This window comes from Brassica napus, chromosome C1 (assembly GCF_020379485.1).
Source record: "Brassica napus cultivar Da-Ae chromosome C1, Da-Ae, whole genome shotgun sequence".
NCBI classification, from domain to species: domain Eukaryota; kingdom Viridiplantae; phylum Streptophyta; class Magnoliopsida; order Brassicales; family Brassicaceae; genus Brassica; species Brassica napus.
Genome location: NC_063444.1, coordinates 35,721,694 through 35,743,892, shown reverse-complemented (window position 1 = coordinate 35,743,892; position 22,199 = coordinate 35,721,694). Strand labels below are relative to the sequence as shown.

At 36.6% G+C, this 22,199-nt stretch overlaps 1 protein-coding gene and 2 non-coding genes across 3 annotated transcripts; 2 read left to right on the top strand and 1 right to left on the bottom strand.

Moving 5' to 3' along the window:
* Positions 1 to 343: 343 nt before the first annotated feature.
* On the top strand, positions 344 to 450 carry LOC125581130. The gene has a single exon (XR_007318841.1). It is a non-coding gene; the product is annotated as a small nucleolar RNA R71 (small nucleolar RNA).
* A 14,101-nt stretch (positions 451 to 14,551) lies between these two features.
* Positions 14,552 to 17,155, top strand: LOC125579965. Its single transcript, XM_048743887.1, has 3 exons — positions 14,552 to 15,520; positions 15,638 to 16,069; positions 16,154 to 17,155. The coding sequence occupies exons 1-3, from the start codon at positions 14,552 to 14,554 to the stop codon at positions 17,153 to 17,155; spliced, it is 2,403 nt and encodes an 800-aa protein (XP_048599844.1).
* On the bottom strand, positions 15,083 to 15,189 carry LOC125581115. Its single transcript, XR_007318826.1, has one exon. It is a non-coding gene; the product is annotated as a small nucleolar RNA R71 (small nucleolar RNA).
* Positions 17,156 to 22,199: the final 5,044 nt, after the last annotated feature.

Here is a 22,199-nt window from a genome sequence, read left to right as displayed (position 1 = left end):
CACGTAGCTCACCTCTTGCTTATCGTCGCCTGATATTTCAGCATCAAACGCCAGGTCACCGGCACTCTTCTCAAGAGCTTCTTCTTTCATTATGAACACTTGGCTTTGGTTTCCCTTAAGCAGTTGGTCCACCTTTGTAGCAAGATCATCTATGCTGTTTACACTCTTCGAGCGGTCATGCTCCTTGTTCTTGTTTAGTGAACTTGAAGCCATGTTCTCAATCAGCTCGAACGCACCAGGTGTGGTTTGAGTCATGAAATCTCCATTACTCGAAGAATCAAGGGTGTTTCGAAACTCATAGCTCACTCCATCATAGAACACTTCCAATATATAGTCATCGTCAAACCCATGGTGCGGGCACTCTCTCTGGTACTCCTTGTACCTCTCCCAAGCTACATGAAAAGGTTCATCAGACTTCTGCTTGAAATTGGAGATCATGTGCCGTAGAGCCGCGGTTTTAGACTTCGTGTAGAAGTGGCTCAGGAACGCTGATCGAACCTTGTCCCATGAGGTAAGAGAGCTGGTTGGCAGAGATTGGAGCCAGCGAGAAGCTTTCCCTTCAAGAGATAATGGGAACATCGTGCACTTGCCATAGTCTGGTGGCACTCCGTTAGAGCGAGAGAAATTGCAGATTCTCTCAAAGGCTTCGATGTGGTCCATCAGGATGTCAGTAGTGAGACTGCTGAACGTGCTCTTCTGTACCAGACTTATCAGTGCAGGTTTGATCTCATAGTCTTGCCGAGTGCAAGGAGGATGGTTGATAGGGGAGCGGTTAGTAGCGAAGTTCTGAGGAAGGTTCCGCTCCCCAATAGGAGCACCACGCTCTTCTCGCGAGGCGTTCTCAGCTGCTTCTTGAGCAGCTTGTTGCTGATTTTGGATATTGGTCTGCTGCATCTGCAACATCTGTTGTTGCTGAGTCTGCATTTGTTGTTGAATGATTGCAATTGCAGCAGTGAGGTCATCCTGATTGTCGTGATCACCCATGTTGGTGTCAGTTGTTCTCGACTGTTGACGGTTCTGTTTTTCTAATCTTGCGAGTTCGTCGTTGGTCAGTTGATGTAGTGGTCCTTGTGCGTTGCTCCGAGTATGTCAACTGGTCATGCACTTGGATCATCTGTTCCAACAAAGAATTAAAAGCAAGTTAGATATCTCAGACTAAATATTAAACCGAAAAATAATGGTAAACGCATGTTCCCCGTCGCCACGGCGCCAAAATTTGATACACTAAAAATGAATCCTTGCTACTGTCAAGTTAACAGTGGTAATTGTAATATTCAGATTCAATCCAGAGGACCAGTTTACTCTTTACTCTTATGAGTTCAATATTTAGCTGGTAAACAAGTGGGGTTTTAAATTCAATGGTGATGAAAGTAACTAAAATACCTAGAGATTCAAATTCGATTTAAATGAAAGCCGGCTTAGGGTTGTTCACCGGGTGTCAATGCGGAACCAAACAACTTTTCAAGTGCAATGAGGTGCAGTCTAGAACTCGGATCACTCGGCTAGAACAATTCACTATCGTGGACTTATTCCCTTTGCTAATCGGTCTTGAGTCCTAAGCTTTCACTTGGAACAAGACGCAATAGCAAGCCTTAGAGATCAGGTCCGATTAGTTCACTTAATACCCTAATATCTACTCTCGCTGATTAGGGATATGAAGCTCATTCAACATATGTCAATTTATCTCCTAAGCGGTTAGATAGGTGATTAAACTAGAGATCGAACATTAAGTGATCAATTCAATGCAAGCAGTAAGAAAAATATGAATGAAGAACAGTTAAAATCACTTATTTGCGTTTAGCTCATGCGATTGACACCCTAAAACCCTAAGCAAGCTTAGCCGACTACTCAATCATAAAGTAAGATGACACAGACATGATTTCTGAATAATACTGCATATAAAATAAAGTAGAAAGACAAGGGTTCAGGATGATCTTCTCGTGAAATTGAATGATAATATATTTTACCATAGTATTTCATTTAATGATGTAGTTAAATTATTATTATTCACTAATTTAAATTTGTAATTAAAAATAAATATATAAATTAGTTACAAAATAACAAATATATAAATTAGTTAAAAATAAATATTTATATAAAAAACTAAATACACATTAAAGCATAAATTTTAAATATTTTAAAATAAACATAAAATTTCAACTTAATAAAATAATAATTAAAACATAATAAAATAATATGACCAAAACATAATAAAATAATAATTAGCCATTAAAAATAATTAAAGTACTAGAATTATAAAATTTTAAAAGATAATATATAATAATCCTTATGTTCAAAAATGTAGATATTTTAGACATATGCACAACTATTAAGAAAATTAGTTTTGTCTAAAAGTATCATTAAAATATAAACTAAAAACTATTCAATCAATTACAAATATAAAACAAAATATTATTGGTTACACAGTTTTAATAAAGTCAAAAATTACCAGAAAAATAAAAACATCTTAGGTATTAAAACATCAAACTTCCTAAAATATAGTACATTGCAAAAGAAGAGGGAATATTGTTTTTGGTATTGTGGCTTGTGATGAAAGCTAAAGTAGAACAAAAAAAAAGAGATTTCCAAACACCAAATTTGGGGCGATTTCATTTCTGTTGGGATTCCAAAAATTAGATTATTTCATCACATTTGTTGTTTTGTAAATAGTGTTACTCATCGTAAGAAGGTCACATTTAACAAATCGAGAGATCTAGAGAGTGAAAAATTCATAGTCCCCCCCCCCCCCCCCCCCCCCCCCCCCCCCCCCACACATACACACACACCCCCACATATATATTAAATATCGATACTATCACCATCACTAAATCCTGATCTCTTAAGTTTTTTCCACAATTTAACAAATTGGAACTTTAGACTCGACAATGATAACATAACAGCACGCTCAGAGCAACAATGATCAAAGACTTATTGTGCAATCATTAGTTTTTTATTATCATGTGATCACCAACAATTCACACCACATTTGTTTTTGGCTTTCAAGCTATATTTATTTCGAAATTCAGGTTCTTCTGTGAGCGTGCAATGCCATGATTTTTTGAGAAACTACTGTAAGATATGCTATTTTATAGTATAATGGATCTTCATCGTTCCAGCAGTTGTCATTAACATTGGCTAACACTACATTGTAGCACTATTATTTCCACTAAGTTTCTTTTCATAACGAGATAAAAAAAATAGTTCAAAATATATTAATATAAACTATTTACGAAGAGGGGTGATACAAAGCTTAAACATCAGGTGTAATGCTGAGATTAAGCCTTATTATTAGATCATACCTCAAGTAAGCTTAAAACTTAATTTAAAAAAAACGAGATGTAAAAGCCAATACACTGGATCTTTTGTATAGATAATAAATGATGGTGAAAAAGTATAGTGTATAGATAATATTTATAATTGTGGACAAATAATTTTTTGGCCAAATATGTGGACAAGTTGTTTGTATAGATAATATTGATGATGTTGAAAAAATAATTATGCTCATAATTATTCTGCCATTATAAATGTAAGACGAATACTTTGGGCACATAAACAAATACTTATATATTGCTTAGATTGTGTGGTTCCACGTATGATGTGATCATTTGTGCTCTTTTCCAGCGCTTCTTTTTTTTTTTGTGCATTCAATTAATTAATATAATTATTATAACAAATTTCTTTGTCAAAAAGTATTATAACCAAATTTGGTACCTTAGTCGTATAACTAATACATTTCTTCTCGATCCTTTTAGGTACACTATTAGCAATATAACTAACGGTGGCTGGAGAAAAATATGACGCAAAAAGATTTGTATGTTTATTAACACTGATTTATACAAATTACGAAAAATATTAAAAGTTAAATCTACAACCGACAATTCCACATAAGATGATTCATATCTTAGGGTTCTCTTTGCACTGCACTGAGACGTACTTATATCATACTGAGCCATTTTATGAAAATCCACATTTGATGGTTTTGCTTGTACTAACATGAAGATTCATGTAAGTTTTTTCTTTTAATCTTCACAATTGATGATAAATTATATTCTATGTGATTCGAAAACCAGATTTCATGGTTTATATATAAGACTAAAAATATTTCTACAAATATTGTTCATTATGTGATGGAAAATTAAGGATTTAGGTCCCAAATTCTTTTAAAAAGTAAGAAAAAAAGTAATACAAAGAAAATGTGTATTTTTAACTAAAAGAATTATATATTGTTGGATCTCTTAATTAGGAAAATTTTAATTTTAATTGGTAGTTAGTTTAGAGGAATCCCTTAACATTATTTATATAATTTACTGAGTATTGCGGTATGCAAAGCTCAAATCTATAAAATTTGAGTAAAGCTAAGAGAAAACAAAAGGATTTTGAGTTTTTGATGCAGAAAAGTAAACAAAAGAGTAAAAATTGGTTTCAAAGCAATAAACCAATGAAGTTAAGCCATTTTGGAAAATTTGCAAATATACATAAGAATGCAAACTCAGCAAATAGGGTTCACTGAATGAGTTTTTAAACTTAAAACACTAAGGTATATTCATCGAATAAGTTATAAATCTAAAAACCTGATAGACTCAACTTTTGTTAGTTATTTTAAGTTTAAGATTAGCATTAAACCGAGAAATTTAAGATTAATCAATGTACTCTGCAAATTATTTTTTCCTTTACTCACCAAGTAGTAGTTGATGAAAAGGATTCATCACTTCGTCGGTTCACAATTCACTATAGATCAGATAACTAGTTAACTACTCGAAGAATTATGCACTGAACATAAATAAATTAAAGGTTAAGAACTTAGAAATGAAACCATATTAAAATCGATATCAACATACTATATACTAACTAAAATACTCAGTTTAACAATTGGTCTACTCAAACATAACGAAAGTAAGAGAATCATAAAAAAAAATTATAAATTTATCCAAAAGAGAAAGGTTAAACTAGATATACTTTCATCACTTGGCTTGCCGTCAAGGACATATTCTCTACCGGCGTCAGAATGCGAGCATGGGGGGTGGTTCAAGGTTGTCCGTTCTGTGGAGAAAGAGAGGAAACAAGAGACCATCTGTTTTTTGATTGCCCTTACACATACACTCTTTGGTACAAGTGATAGGAACTCTACTGCAGCCTCATCCCTCTCTGGATTGGGCAAAAATGTGGTTCGGGTTGCTGCAACTTCTCATGACAGGCTGAGATCGATTCTGTTAAGGTTATCTTTTCAGGTGGCGATCTATCATATTTGGAGTGAAAGGAATGAGCGTCGGCATACTCAGGTAGCTCGCCTAGTGAAGCATCTTTCGAGACTTATTGACAAAAAAAATCAGGCAAAGGATATTGTCTACAAGATATTATGAGAAGCTGAAACTAGCATGCAGGTCTACTTCAGCTTTGGTTTAGTGCTCACATGGGGTAGTGTCAAGAGTTCAATCTGTCTTTCTTCTATTCTTTTAGATGTACATAAATATTATTTTTTTATGATCAATAAATTAAAAATTTTATTAAAAAAACCATACCTAGCTATATTCTTGAACAAAACATGAGAAATTTTTCTTGAATTTCCCAAATGGTATCAAGAAATTTACCAAAAATTTAAGTGTATATAACGTTATTTTTGCGTTAACTGAAAGATAAAAATCATCCTTAATAATAATAGTTTATACATTATTATGAATACTACCAAAAAGTTACAGTTGAGTTAGTTTAGTGGGGTTTACTAGTGATTTATTAAAAATAAATAATAAACTCAGCTAGAAAATTTGTCACATATTATACTAGTTAAGAGTATTATTGGTTAATATTAAACTGAACAAATAAAAGTTGAAATTTGTGATGAAATAGGTATTGGCTAAAAGAATGGAGTTTCGATGTTTTTATATGTTTGAAATGGACAATCAGATTTTTGTTGCCATTCAAATTTGAACCATAACTTGAGTTCATCATTAACGAATCCTGATTTGTGTTTCCATTTCCTTTATTGTATAAAGAATAATAACCAAAACAAATTTACAACAATTTATTTTCGAATTATAAAGAAAATTGGGATTCAAAGAAGCGGCTAATCGAACGAGAGGGAATAATAATCACTCTCGAGGTGGAATACAAACCATGAGTTATAAGATAAGCTTAATTAAAGCAAGTAACCTAAGTAACTAGTACCACTCCTTTGACGGTTCATAAGATAATTATTATGCTCCTTTATGTGTTTTATACGATACTAGGATAAGATCCGCGCCTTGCGCGGAATTAAGTTATTATTTTTATTATATTTTGGAGAATGAAACAATAGTTTGGCTTCATTTGGATTAGGGGTGTTCAATTCATATATCGGGTTGGTTTCGATTCGGTTCGGTTTTTTTCGGTATTTTGGTTAGTAAAATATAACTAATATTCTAAATCCATATTTACTTTGACTTTAGTCTTTCACATACTTTTGAAAGATTTCAACTGGACAACTAAATTGATTAGTCAATCTTGTTGCTTTAAATCATTAGTATATATATATATATATATATATATATATATATATATATATATATATATATATATATATATATTATTTAGTTTGAATATTTATTAAATAAAAATTCATATGCGTTATATTTTATGATCATTTGTAACTTATTATAACAAAAATAATAATCTATTGATCACAAAATTTTCAGAGTGAGAATCTTCAAATTTCTAATAATATATAGACGTTTTGAAAAATTCAAAATATAACATATAAGAAAAAATAGAAATGTTTTTATTATATATTTAATGTGATTTTTTTTAATATCTTTTAATAATATAAAATTAAAAAAAGAACTAAGATACCAAAATTGTTATCAAATATTTATTATTCATAATAATTAATTTTCATATATACGTTAATCATATTAGGTAATTTCGTAGCTTCTAATTAAGGAAAGTGCAAAAACAATATTTGGTAGATTATTTATCAATTTGAATATTCGATAGTTAGTTTAATAAAAAATATAATGTAAGTTAAGATGGACCAACCTATTTTTTTAAGAATAGTATATTTTATATAGTCATTTATTAAATGAGAATTTATAATCATACACTTCTATGATCATTCATATCGTTTTATAACTGAATATTTAAATCATCGATAACAAAATTTTCAATGTGAAATCTTTAATAAGTTTATAATTTATAAATGTTTTTGAAAATTCATTGAAAGTTTTAATATTAAAATATTTATGTAATCTTATGGTATATAGTTTAATCTATATATATATATATGTTTTATTATTAAATGATATTTTTTACTCATATGGTTTTAAAATCATGTGTATCTTCTTATAATATTAAATAAAAGTTCATATTAATACAATTTTATGATCATTTGTAACTTATTATGACAAAAAAAATAATCTATTGATCACAAAATTTTAAGAGTGGTGATCTTCAAATTTCTAATAATTTATAGACGTTTTGAAAAATTCAAAATATAACATATAAAAAAATATAAATGTTTTTTATTATATATTTAATGTGATTTTTAATATCTTTTAATAATATAAAATTTTTAAAAAGAACTAAGATACAAAAATTGTTATCAAATATTTATTATTCATAATAATTAATTTTCACATATATGTTAATCATATTAGGTAATTTCGTAGCTTTTATTTAAGGAAAGTGCAAAACATTTTTTGGTACGTTATTTATCAATTCGATAGTTAGTTTAATAAAAAGTGTAATATAAGTTAAGATGGACCAACCTATTTTTCTAAGAATAGTATATTTTATATAGTTATTTATTAAATAAGAATTTATAATCATACGGTTCTATGATCATTCATATCATTTTATAACAAAATATTTAAATCATCGATAACAAAATTTTCAATCTGAAATCTTTAATAAGTTTATAATTTATAAATGTTCTTGAAAATTGATTGAAACTTTTAATATTAAAATATTTATGTAATCCTATGGTATATAGTGTTTAATCTATATATATATATATATATTTATTTTATTATTAAATGATATTTTTTACTCATATGGTTTTAAAATCATGTGTATCTTCTTATAATAAAAATGTTAAACCATTGATCATTAATTTTTAACATAATAATTTTAATAGTTTTAGTCATTTATTGTCGTTTTTAAAAATTCAAAATATAACATATACGAAAAAATCTAAATTTTAATTTTATAACTAATTTGATTGTTTAATTTATTTTAATAATATAAAATTAAACAAAAAATGATGGAGGAGATATAAATTGTTATCAAATCTTTATTATTAAAATCATTAATTGTCATATATATATTAGTCATTTATGGTAATTCCGTAGGTTTGATTTAAGGAAAGAAAATAACATATCATATCATTATATCATATAGTTTTACCAACTTATGTATCTAACAACATATAAAAATCGAATGTGGACCTACTTATTTTTCAATTGAATGTAATTGACTACCTAATTGAGTGCCACCTATGCATTGAGGCCTATTTTAATTAATACAAAATTGAGGTTACATCTTTTCAAATGTTCCTCAATTAATATATAGGGGATTTGTTGAATATGTTAGAATATAAATATCAAAATTGAATGAATATCGAGCTTGGACACTTGTTTTTCCCCCTTGGTAAGTTTTTTCTTTTAATCTTCACAATTGATGATAAATTATATTCTATGTGATTCGAAAACCAGATTTCATGGTTTATATATAAGACTAAAAATATTTCTACAAATATTGTTCATTATGTGATGGAAAATTAAGGATTTAGGTCCCAAATTCTTTTAAAAAGTAAGAAAAAAAGTAATACAAAGAAAATGTGTATTTTTAACTAAAAGAATTATATATTGTTGGATCTCTTAATTAGGAAAATTTTAATTTTAATTGGTAGTTAGTTTAGAGGAATCCCTTAACATTATTTATATAATATACTGAGTATTGCGGTATGCAAAGCTCAAATCTATAAAATTTGAGTAAAGCTAAGAGAAAACAAAAGGATTTTGAGTTTTTGATGCAGAAAAGTAAACAAAAGAGTAAAAATTGGTTTCAAAGCAATAAACCAATGAAGTTAAGCCATTTTGGAAAATTTGCAAATATACATAAGAATGCAAACTCAGCAAATAGGGTTCACTGAATGAGTTTTTAAACTTAAAACACTAAGGTATATTCATCGAATAAGTTATAAATCTAAAAACCTGATAGACTCAACTTTTGTTAGTTATTTTAAGTTTAAGATTAGCATTAAACCGAGAAATTTGAGAAATTTAAGATTAATCACTGTACTCTGCAAATTATTTTTTCCTTTACTCACCAAGTAGTAGTTGATGAAAAGGATTCATCACTTCGTCGGTTCACAATTCACTATAGATCAGATAACTAGTTAACTACTCGAAGAATTATGCACTGAACATAAATAAAGGTTAAGAACTTAGAAATGAAACCATATTAAAATCGATATCAACATACTATATACTAACTAAAATACCCAGTTTAACAATTGGTCTACTTAAACATAACGAAAGTAAGAGAATCATAAAAAAAATTATAAATTTATCCAAAAGAGAAAGGTTAAACTAGATATACTTTCATCACTTGGCTTGCCGTCAAGGACAGATTCTCTACCGGCGTCAGAATGCGAGCATGGGGGGTGGTTCAAGGTTGTCTGTTCTGTGGAGAAAGAGAGGAAACAAGAGACCATCTGTTTTTTGATTGCCCTTACACATACACTCTTTGGTACAAGTGATAGGAACTCTACTGCAGCCTCATCCCTCTCTGGATTGGGCAAAAATGTGGTTCGGGTTGCTGCAACTTCTCATGACAGGCTGAGATCGATTCTGTTAAGGTTATCTTTTCAGGTGGCGATCTATTATATTTGGAGGGAAAGGAATGAGCGTCGGCATACTCAGGTAGCTCGCCTAGTGAAGCATCTTTCGAGACTTATTGACAAAAAAATCAGGCAAAGGATATTGTCTACAAGATATTATGAGAAGCTGAAACTAGCATGCAGGTCTACTTCAGCTTTGGTTTAGTGCTCACATGGGGTAGTGTGAAGAGTTTAATCTGTCTTTCTTCTATTCTTTTAGATGTACATAAATATTATTTTTTTATGATCAATAAATTAAAAATTTTATTAAAAAAACCATACCTAGCTATATTCTTGAACAAAACATGAGAAATTTTTCTTGAATTTCCCAAATGGTATCAAGAAATTTACCAAAAATTAAGTGTATATAACGTTATTTTTGCGTTAACTGAAAGATAAAAATCATCCTTAATAATAATAGTTTATACATTATTATGAATACTACCAAAAAGTTACAGTTGAGTTAGTTTAGTGGGGTTTACTAGTGATTTATTAAAAATAAATAATAAACTCAGCTAGAAAATTTGTCACATATTATACTAGTTAAGAGTATTATTGGTTAATATTAAACTGAACAAATAAAAGTTGAAATTTGTGATGAAATAGGTATTGGCTAAAAGAATGGAGTTTCGATGTTTTTATATGTTTGAAATGGACAATCAGATTTTTGTTGCCATTCAAATTTGAACCATAACTTGAGTTCATCATTAACGAATCCTGATTTGTGTTTCCATTTCCTTTATTGTATAAAGAATAATAACCAAAACAAATTTACAACAATTTATTTTCGAATTATAAAGAAAATTGGGATTCAAAGAAGCGGCTAATCGAACGAGAGGGAATAATAATCACGGCTAATCGAACGAGAGGGAATAATAATCACTCTCGAGGTGGAATACAAACCATGAGTTATAAGATAAGCTTAATTAAAGCAAGTAACCTAAGTAACTAGTACCACTCCTTTGACGGTTCATAAGATAATTATTATGCTCCTTTATGTGTTTTATACGATATTTGTTGAATATGTTAGAATATAAATATCAAAATTGAATGAATATCGAGCTTGGACACTTGTTTTTCCCCCTTGGTCAGCTTTGCATGATCACCACATTAACTGTTAGTCCAATGGTTTTGTCTTTTTTATGTGTTTAACCGACTTCTCCCATCTATATAAAGGGTTTCATGTTCACTTGGAATTATATATATGAACAACTTTGCGTATCTCTCTCTCATAATAAGAAACAAAAACATCACTTTCATCTCTCTCTCTCTCCCACTATCGTTCTCTTTCTTCTTCGTAATATACCAAACACATAAAAGAATAATATAATTAAATTCAGATATATAAATACTTCACATTTATTATACAACACTTTATTAGCACGAGCTCTCATATACCGGTGAAGTCTATCAATCTGGAAGTTCTAACAGCTTATCAATCCGAAAGTTCTTAAACCAGCCGAGATAATGTTTAAATTTATGTATTCCAATATACTTAATTATTTAAATTTTATTATTTTTCCGGAGTGAGAGGTTAGGCCTTTTCCGTTTATTTTTCGGGATGATAAACGCTGCCGTCCCCGACTGATCGTTATGGTAGGCTATGCCGTTACGATCAGAGAAACACGTGGTAGGTTTTGCTTCCGTGAATAAAAAGAAAAGGTCAAAAGTGGTAGACTAAGTCTCCTCGGACCTTGAAATAAGTAAAAGTCAAAATGGTAAACCATGTCTTCTCGGACTTTGAAAAATAATGATCAATATGGTAGTCTATGACTCCTCGGATCATGTGGTAGGCTAAGCCTCTCGATTTTATTTATGCTATTTAAATTTATACAATTTAAATTTATGCAATTTAAGTTTATGCTTTTATTTTATGCCTTTAATTTCTCCATTTAAATTATGCATTTAAATTCCCGTCTTTACTATATTTATATATTATTTTATGAATACAGTTATCAAGTCGAATTTGACAAAGCTCAAAATTAATGCCCTGGATATTACGGGAAATAATTATATGACCTAGGCAGTGGGTGCAAAGAAGCACCTGAGAGGAAACGGACTTTTGGAAACCATCGATAGTTCAAAAACGGTGTCGGATGAGAAAAAGGCAAAAGCCGTGATATTTCTACGATACCACATCCATGATGGTTTAAAGGATGAATATATTACGAAAGAGGATCTTTGTGACCTCTGGAAATCTTTAAAAGAGAGGTTCGATCACCAGAAATATGTGATCTTACAGAAAGCTAAACACGAGTGGATCCATCTCCGGTTCCAGGACTACAAAAGTGTTAGTGAGTTTAATTCCGCGATGTTAGGAATTACTTTAAGGATGATGTTATGTGGAGAGAAAATAAGTGATTATGATATGATCGAGAAAACTCTCTCCACGTTCCATCCTGAAAATGTAGTCATGCAGCAACAGTACCGGGTGAATGGATATACCCGTTACTCGGAGTTGATGCAAGTCCTCCTTGTAGCAGAGCAGAATTATCAACTCGTGACTTTAAACCATCAAGCTCGTCCCACTGGATCTGCTCCATTCCCAGAAGCGAATGTTGCATCATCCAGTTATGATAATAGGAGAGGACGAGGCCGTGGACGTGGTGGAAACCGTTATCATGGTCGTGGAAGAGGACGATGAAGAAGATTCCGTCCCTATGATGAAAGAAATAATAAAGACTTCCACGAAAATGAAAAGAATGAAAAGGGCCAGGATGATAAAAGGCAAACGGGAAAGGTTTGCTACAGATGCGGCATGAAAGGTCATTGGATACGTAACTGTTGTACGCCAAAACATTTAGCCGATCTGTATAGAGAATTCCAAAAGGGAAAAGAGAAAGGAAGAGGTGAAACTAACTTCATCTCTGATGAACATGGGCAATCCTTTCATGGTTAAAACGATGATACTCATCTCGACGTATCAGACTTTCTGGCTGAGCCAGAGAGTATCAATGAGTGATATAGAATCGATGTGATATAAATAGACTGTATTATAGTATCTATATCTTTTGTTGTAAGATATATGTTATGTTTGTTATGTTTCGTGTTTAATAATATTGTTTTATATTCAGAAAAATGTCAAACTTTGAGACTGGATGGAGATTTGTGTTTGGCAAATAGTGCGTCAACGCACACGATAATTAAAGATAAGAAATATTTCTCCTGTCTTAAAATAAGAGATTACGCTGGAAGCGTAAGTACAATATCTGGTAATGTAAAGATTATTATGGGCTCTGGAGAGCGAAATTTTCAATGCCAGGGGGAACGATATTTGAAATAAGTGATGCATTGTATTCCCCTGAGTCTCATAGAAACTTTTTAAGTTTTAAGGATATCTGATATATGGTGTTTTTAATACCATTCCATGTGTTCTTTGAGTTAATTCTCAGTTCTAATTCGTGCTTATTTGATATCATTCTAGGTTTGGAGCAGGTGAAAGAGTAAAGAAGAGAGTGCCATGAAGGAAGAAGTCATTTTGGAATATCTAACGCAGAACAGCCAGTCGGATCAATCCAAAGGTTGTTCCCAAAGAGAACAAGCGACTGACTGTTCCCGATTATTAAGGAAACCTTCAAGATTTCAAGGGTTTGCCCTAGATTTTCTCTCTTTTCTCTTTACCACTGGCGTCTCCATATAAAAAGGATATGCTATCATTTCTAAGAGGACGCTAGTTTTTAGAAGGGACAGAGAACTAATTTTGTATTTAGCAACTTGTAAGGGAGAAGGCTACATCTCTCAATTTCACGAGAAGATCATCCTGAACCCTTGTCTTTCTACTTTATTTTATATGCAGTATTATTCAGAAATCATGTCTGTGTCATCTTGCTTTATGATTGAGTAGTCGGCTAAGCTTGCTTAGGGTTTTAGGGTGTCAATCGCATGAGCTAAACGCAAATAAGTGATTTTAACTGTTCTTCATTCATATTGTTCTTACGGCTTGCATTGAATTGATTACTTAATGTTCGATCTCTAGTTTAATCACCTAGCTAACCGCTTAGGAGATAAATTGACATATATTGAATGAGCTTCATATCCCTAATCAGCGAGAGTAGATATTAGGGTATTAAGTGAACTAATCGGACCTGATCTCTAAGGCTTGCTATCGCGTCTTGTTCCAAGTGAGAGGTTAGGATTCAAGACATATCAGCAAAGGGAACAAGTCCACGATAGTGGATTGTTCTAGCCGAGTGATCCGAGTTCTAGACTGCACCTCATTGCACTTGAATAGTTGTTTGGTTCCGCATTGACACCCGATGAACAACCCTAAGCCGGCTTTCATTTAAATCGAATTTGAATCTCTAGGTATTTTAGTTACTTGCGTCACCATTGATTTTAATACCCCACTTGTTTCCCAGCTAAATATTGAACTCATAAGAGTAAAGAGTAAACTGGTCCTCTGGATTGAATCTCAATATTATAATTACCACTGTTAACTTGACAGTAGGAAGGATTCATTTTTAGTGTATCAAGTTTTGGCGCTGTTGCGACGGGGACCAGGCTTTTACCTTTATTTTTCGGTTTAATATTTAGTCTGAGATATCTAACTTGCTTTTAATTCTTTGTTGGAACAGATGATCCAAGTGCATGACCAGTAGACATACTCGGAGCAACGCACAAGGACCACTACATCAACTGACCAACGACGAACTCGCAAGATTAGAAAGACAGAACCGTCAGTCGAGAACAACTGACACCAACATGGGTGATCACGGCAATCAGGATGACCTCACTGCTGCAATTGCAATCATTCAACAACAAATGCAGACTCAGCAACAACAGATGTTGCAGATGCAGCAGACCATCCAAAATCAGCAACAAGCTGCTCAAGAAGCAGCTAAGAACGCCTCGCGAGAAGAGCGTGGTGCTCCTACTGGGGAGCGGAACCTTCCGCGGAACTTCGCTACTAACCGCTCCCCTATCAACCCTCCTCCTTGCACTCGGCAAGACTATGAGATCAAACCTTCACTGATAAGTCTGGTACAGAAGAGCACATTCATCAGTCTCACTACTGACATCCCGATGGACCACATCGAAGCCTTTGAGAGAATCTGCAATTTCTCTCGCTCTAACGGAGTGCCACCAGACTATGTCAAGTGCACGCTGTTCCCATTATCTCTTGAAGGGAAAGCTTCTCGCTGGCTCCAATCTCTGCCAACCGGCTCTCTTACCTCATGGGACCAGGTTCGATCAGCGTTCCTGAGCCACTTCTACACGAAGTCTAAAACCGCGGCTCTACGGCACAGGATCTCCAATTTCAAGCAGAAGTCTGATGAACCTTTTCATGAAGCTTGGGAGAGGTACAAGGAGTACCAGAGAGAGTGCCCGCACCATGGGTTTGACAATGACTATATATTGGAAGTGTTCTATGATGGAGTGAGCTATGAGTTTCAAAACACCCTTGATTCTTTGAGTAATGGAGATTTCATGACTCAAACCACACCTGGTGCGTTCGATCTCATTGAGAACATGGCTTCAAGTTCACTAAACAAGAACAAGGAGCATGACCGCTCAAAGAGTGTGAACAGCATAGATGATCTCGCTACAAAGGTGGACCAACTGCTTAAGGGAAACCAAAGCCAAGTGTTCATAATAAAAGAAGCAGCTCCTGAGAAGAGTGCCGGCGACCTGGCGTTTGATGCTGAAATATCAGGAGACGATAAGCAAGAGGTGAGCTACGTGAATGGGCAAGGATGACAGCTCAAAAACTACCATCCAAACCCTAATGCGAGGAACAACCCACAGCTTTTATGGCCTAAGCAAGACAAACTAGCTGATCCTGCACAGAGTAACCAAGGTCAGTATGCCGGGTATCAAAAGAACTACCAACCCCGGACTTATGTTCTAAGCCAACCGTATAGCAATCCACCTCAGATGCAGAAACACCATAACACTCAGCCAGCTACCTCCGCTCCTGTCGTTGTTCCGCAAGATGAGACAAAAGCTATGTTGCAGGAGCTGCTCCAAGGAAAACAACTCCAAGGGAAGGCTCTAAACCAGGTTACTACCGAGATCAATACCAGAATGAACCATATGTTCAGCGATTTGAGCACCAAGTACGACAATGTCGTGAGCCATATGAGACAGATGGACATTCAGATTGCTCAGACTGCTGAGAGCGTCAAGAGGCAACAAGGTACTCTACCTGGAAAAACTGACAAAAACCCTAAGGAGTGCATTACGGTTGAGTTGAGAAGTGGAAAGCAACTGTCGGAACCGGTAAAGAAGAGGTTCACTGGGGCTGAGAAGGGGAAGCATAAAGAGTCGAAACTACCACTAGCCAATACCCCGACAACTGAGTAGGAGAGGGAACCAACAGTTGGAACCAATTCGCCAGAACCAGAACAACCAGCTGAGGCTGTCCGCCCGATCCCAGAGCATGTTTCTGCTCGCGAATACACTCCTAAAGTCCCTTACCCTGTTCCAGCAAAGGCTACTCGTAAGGACCGAGAGGAGATGAAATGCAGAAAGATGCTGGAGGACCTAACCGTCCGACTCCCCTTGATGGATGCGATCCAAATGATACCCTCCATGCGCAGCTTTATGAAGGGATTAATCTCAGGAAAAATATCAGAGGAGAGCGAATTCATGACTATCTCTAAGGAGTGCAGCGAAGTGCTTCAGAACAGACAGATAAAGAAGCAAGGAGACCCTGGCAAGTTCGTCCTATCTATCCATATTGGGAAGACAGTTTTCTCATCTTCCCTGGTTGATCTGGGATCCAGCGTAAACCTCATGCCCTACTCTGTAGCACGACGTCTGGGATACACGCATTTCAAACCAACTTGGATGTCCTTGGTGTTCGCGTATAGATCAGTTAAGTCCCCGGTTGGTATTCTAGAGGATCTCCAAGTAAAATTCGGGAACACCTCTGTTCCAGCAGACTTCGTAGTTCTAGAGCTGGAAGAGGAATCCAAAGATCCTCTCATTTTAGGAAGACCATTCCTATGTACTGTTGGAGCCATCATTGATGTGCGGCAAGGGAAGATTGATCTCAATCTGGGAGACATAGTCATGCAGTTCAAGATGGATGAGCTGCTGAAGAAGCCGATGCTGGATGGACAGGCCTTCAAGGTGGATGAAGGGATTGATCTGCTGCAACCTCGCGACGGGATGATCGAGGAAATTCTTACAAAAGATCCACTTGAGCTTGCACTAGTAAGAGCTGAGGCCGAGCAGAGTGTCGAGAACATTGACGCAGACGGGTATGCTAAGATGCTTGACTCCGCAAGGAGTATGGGAAGAATGGTGGCGAGTCTAAGTCTGGGGGAAGAAAGCAACAAGGACGAGAACACTCCAACTTGAGCGTCCCCTTTACCGAACTCGCCAAACCAACCTGATGATCCCTGGAGCGAGTTGAAGGCTCCCAAGGTTGAGCTAAAACCCCTTCCCAAGGGGCTCAGGTACGCTTTCTTCGGTCCGAATTCCACTTACCCTGTCATTGTGAACGCTGAACTCAAAAATGTGGAAACTGTACTGCTTTTGTGTGAGCTTAGGAAGTATCGTAAGGCATAAGGATATTCACTAGCTAACATACCTGGCATCTCACCTGATTTATGCATGCATAGAATACACCTAGAAGATGAATCAATGACTTCTGTTGAACATCAGAGGAGGTTAAACCTGAATCTAAAAGATGTTAAGAAAGAGATAATGAAACTTCTTGAAGCGGGTGTGATCTATGCCATATATGATAGTAAGTGGGTTAGCCTTGTTCATGTAGTACCTAAGAAAGGTGGGATCACTGTTATCACAAATGAAAAGAATGAATTGATCCCTACTAGAACAGTGACAGGACATCGCATGTGCATTGATTTCAGAAAATTAAATGCAGCCACTAGAAAGGATCACTTTCCACTTTCCTTCATTGATCAAATGCTTGAGAGATTGGCTAACCACCCATATTACTGTTTTTTAGATGGTTATTCAGGTTTCTTTCAGATCCCTATCCATCCGGACGATCAGGAGAAGACGACGTTCACATGCCCATACGGAACATACGCATACAGGAGAATGCCATTCGACATGTGCAATGCGCCAGCAACATTTCAGCGCTGCATGATGTCTATCTTTACTGACCTGATTGAAGACATTATGGAGGTTTTCATGGACGATTTCAGTGTCTATGGAAGCTCCTTTAGTGCATGTTTGTCAAACTTGTGCAGGGTACTCAAAAGGTGTGAGGAGAAACATCTGGTGCTAAATTGGGAGAAGTGCGACTTCATGGTCAGAGATGGGATTGTTCTAGGGCATAGGATCTCCGAGAAATTCATTGAGGTAGATAAGGCAAAGGTCGAGGTGATGATGAGCTTGCAGCCACCAACAACTGTGAAAGCTATCAGAAGCTTCTTGGGTTTTACAGGAGGTTCATCCAGGACTTCTCAAAAATAGCGAGACCACTCACCAGACTGCTCTGCAAGGAGATCAAGTTTGATTTTAACAGCGAGTGCTTAGCTGCGTTCCATACGATCAAAGGAGCTCTAGTCAGCGCACCTATTGTACAACCGCCAGACTGGGATCTCCCTTTTGAGATCATGACTGATGCTAGCGATTTTGCAGTTGGAGCAGTCCTTGGGCAGCGCAAGGACAAGAAACTTCATGTGATCTATTACGCAAGCAAAACCATGGATGAAGCTCAATGCAGATACACTACGACTGAGAAGGAACTCCTAGCTATTGTTTTTGCATTTGAGAAGTTCAGATCCTACCGGGTGGGATCAAAGGTGGTTGTGCACACAGACCATGCTGCTCTTAAGTACTTGCTCACAAAGAAGGATGTAAAACCGAGGTTGTTGAGGTGGATTCTTCTTCTCCAAGAATTTGATCTCGAGATAAAAGACAAAAAGGGAGTCGAGAATGGGGTTGCAGGCCACTTGTCCAGAATGAAGATTGAGGACAACACAGCTCTTGATGAAGAATACACAGTGGAACACGTCAACACGATTGGTCTGCGCTTCGCGGAACAACCCCTGAGCATAACATCCGATTGTCCTCGCGTACCGGAACAACCAGTAGCCGCGATCCAAAAGAAGTACTCTCACCTCCCCTGGTTTGCTGAGATTGCGAACTTCCTAGCTGCTGAAAAAGAACCACTTAAGTTCACTGGAAACGAGAAGAGGAAATTCTTAAGAGAGGCGAGGCAGTATGTTTGGGATGAACCGTACTTGTACAAACATTGCAAGGATGGCATATTCAGAAAGTGTGTTCCAGAGGCAGAAATTCCAGGGATTCTACATCATTGCCATGGTTCATCTTACGCAGGGCACTTCGCCACATTCAAAACGGTTTCCAAAATCCTCCAAGCAGGTTTCTGGTGGCCAACTATGTTCAGAGATGCTCACGCCTACATAGCTCGATGAGATACATGCCAGCGACTTGGGAACATCAGCAAAAGGAATGAAATGCCTTAGAATTACATTTTAGAAGTTGAGGTATTCGACTGTTGGGGAGTCGACTTCATGGGACCATTCCCTTCGTCCTTCAAGAACGAGTACATCCTGGTCGCCGTTGACTATGTCTCCAAGTGGGTAGAAGCAGTGGCGAGTCCCACTAATGATGCAAAAGTGGTGACTAAGATGTTCAGCTCCATCATCTTTCCGAGATTTGGGGTGCCTAGAGTGGTCATTAGCGATGGCGGAACACACTTCATCAACAAGGCATTTCAGGGCCTGTTGAAGAAGAATGGGGTGAAACACAAGGTGGCTACCGCTTATCACCCCCAGACGAGTGGACAGGTTGAAGTTTCCAACAGGGAAGTCAAGAACTTTCTACAGAAAACTGTCAACACCTCGCGCAAGGACTGGTCGCTTAAGCTGGTCGATGCTCTCGGGGCCTACAGAACAGCCTACAAAACACCGCGAGGAACCACCCCCTATCACCTTGTCTATAGTAAGGCTTGTCATCTTCATGGGCGGTCAAGTTACTAAATTTTGACATCAAGCCAGCAACTGAGAGGCGCATGATCCAAGTCCATGAGCTGGAAGACATAAGGCACCTCGCCTATGAGAGTTCCAAAATTTATAAGGAGAAGACCAAAGCCTACCATGACAAGCGAATCATTGCCAGACGTTTCGAACCAAACAATAAGGTCTTGCTCTTCAACTCCAGACTTAGGTTGTTCCCAGGCAAGTTGAAATCTAGATGGTCCGGACCCTTCACCGTTAAGGAAGTCCGCCCTTACGGAGCTGTTGTGTTGCTGGACAGAAAGGGAGACGAGTTCGTCATCAATGGTCAGAGCATCAAGCATTACCTTGCTGACTCCACTATTGCAGAGGGTGAAGAAATTCCCCAAGCGATCCCCCATCAGCCTGATCGGTAGAGCCAAGTCAAACTAAAGACTTTAACTAAGCGCTTGGTGGGAGGCAACCCACTGGTGAGTGTATATATTGTTTTCTATATTCTATTTTATCTCTTTTCAAATTTGGTTTGCAGGTTAAAAAAAAAAAACCCCGAACACTTTAGTCAGAACAACCGAAGAACTGTTCTTCTGGTGGAACAACCCATCACCTGTTCCAGGTAAGTGTTCCGGAAAAAAAAAAAAAAAAAAAAAAAAAGAGAGAGATAATGGAGAGCGGTTAGGGTTTCGCCTATTTTAAGGCCCCACCCTTCCACTTTCCCTTTTAACTCAACCGTACCCTCCTTCCTCTCTTGCGATTTTGAAGTCATCACCAAAACTTAAATTCTCACTCTTTTTAAGTGATTCTTGCTTCTAATCCAATTGGATTTTCGAGTTCTCTCTGTTTTTGCAGTCCATGTGCTCTGATTATCACGGTAAGAGGCTCGACAATCAAAACACAATCGCGATTTCGGTTTGAAAAGCTCACCCTTCTAAACCGCTTCGATAGTTCGATTCTTGTTAGAAATAGCTTGATCTGAAATTCCCTTTTGCTGTTAGGGTTGATTTTAGAAGTTGAACTTTTGTCTCTTAGCCCTAGAGAATCGCGGTTTCATTTCCCCTTTGTTTGAGCAAGTTTCGATTTAGACAAAATGTTGAATCTTGATATACATTGCTCATAAGAATTGTGATTGTGAAAAGTTGAAATTGTCTGATTTGGCGAGTTGGTGTTAGGTTTGTTGAAGGCAGATTGCTTAGAAGGAAAAAGGAATAGTTCCTAAAAGAGGATTAGTTTGATTCCTTTTCTTCTAAGCAACCGAGGATGGAACTAATGAAAAACTTTTGTTTGCCTTGCAGATGCCTCCACGCACCAAGCAATCGGCCAATAAAACAAGGAAGACGAACAACACGCCCCCACAGCGAGCACAACAACCAACCTCCGCCTCCTACCCATGGCCGCCAGAACAGGAGGACGAGCCAATCAATCTCGATGACCCTATGCTTTTAGATTTCAAATGCGAAGGGTGGGACAAGGAGACAGCTAGTCGGTACAACACTCTCCACAAGGCCAAGATACTACCTACCCGTTTTTGCCACGCCGAGACTCTCGTTGAGCTCGGTATCGACGAGGATGTGTTCGAGATGCTGCAAGCGATGGGGATCGCTCCCCTTTGTTACGCTACGCACGAGCTCTACCCTGACCTTGTCCGCCAAGTGCTCGCCACTGCCACCATCAGCTATGAGGACTTCTCTGCTCCTTCCTATGCCAACTGCTCCTTCTCTTTCATGGCTGATGGAGAGTATTGCTCACTGTCCCTCGACAAACTCAATGAAATCTATGGAATCGCGAATGAGCCGAGAGGGGTAGCAGTGGTGAAAAAGTTCACCCCATCAAACACCTTCTGGGACTTCATCGCGAATGGGAACTTCACACCTGGCAAAGCCTACCAGTCACAGATCAGGAACCCGGCACTTAGAGTCATTGCAAAGATCATTTCAAACCTCATGTTTGCCAAGGATCAGACTTCCAAAGTGACAAACGGGGAGCTGCAAACCCTGTATGCAGGTATTGAGGATGAGATCTGCGGTTCAGGGTCTGGCATTCCAATCAGAAGGTCAAGACGAACCCAGGCTTTCATTTCATCACCATGCTTTGCGAGAGGAGGCTCTGTCTGATGAACGTCACGAACAAGAAGGACATAAGTGATAGCTTGCTCACGCCGCTCTACAAGCATTTCGGCATTGATCTCAGCAAATACATGGTGAACACGAAGATTCAGTACCTCGACATCAAGTACCTTATGGCATGCCACATCATGCGCGATGAGGATACCTACAGCTTCTTCGACAAGGAGGGTACCCAACTGTTCACCAAGTTGCCTCACCCCGAGATCACCAGGCTCAGCGTGGTCGACAACATACGCTTCCTCCCACCACCCGAGCTCATATGCATTGATCCCCGTGCTGCTGCACCTGACGCGGATATGGAGGATGTCGAGGACATTACCCCAGAAG

Coding starts and splice junctions, on each gene's coding strand:
- LOC125579965 (XM_048743887.1), top strand. CDS start 14,552: ATGGGTGATCACGGCAATCAGGATGACCTCACTGCTGCAATTGCAATC. Junction 15,521..15,637: donor CAGGAGACGATAAGCAAGAG/GTGAGCTACGTG, acceptor GATCCTGCACAG/AGTAACCAAGGTCAGTATGC. Junction 16,070..16,153: donor GAAAGCAACTGTCGGAACCG/GTAAAGAAGAGG, acceptor ACAACTGAGTAG/GAGAGGGAACCAACAGTTGG.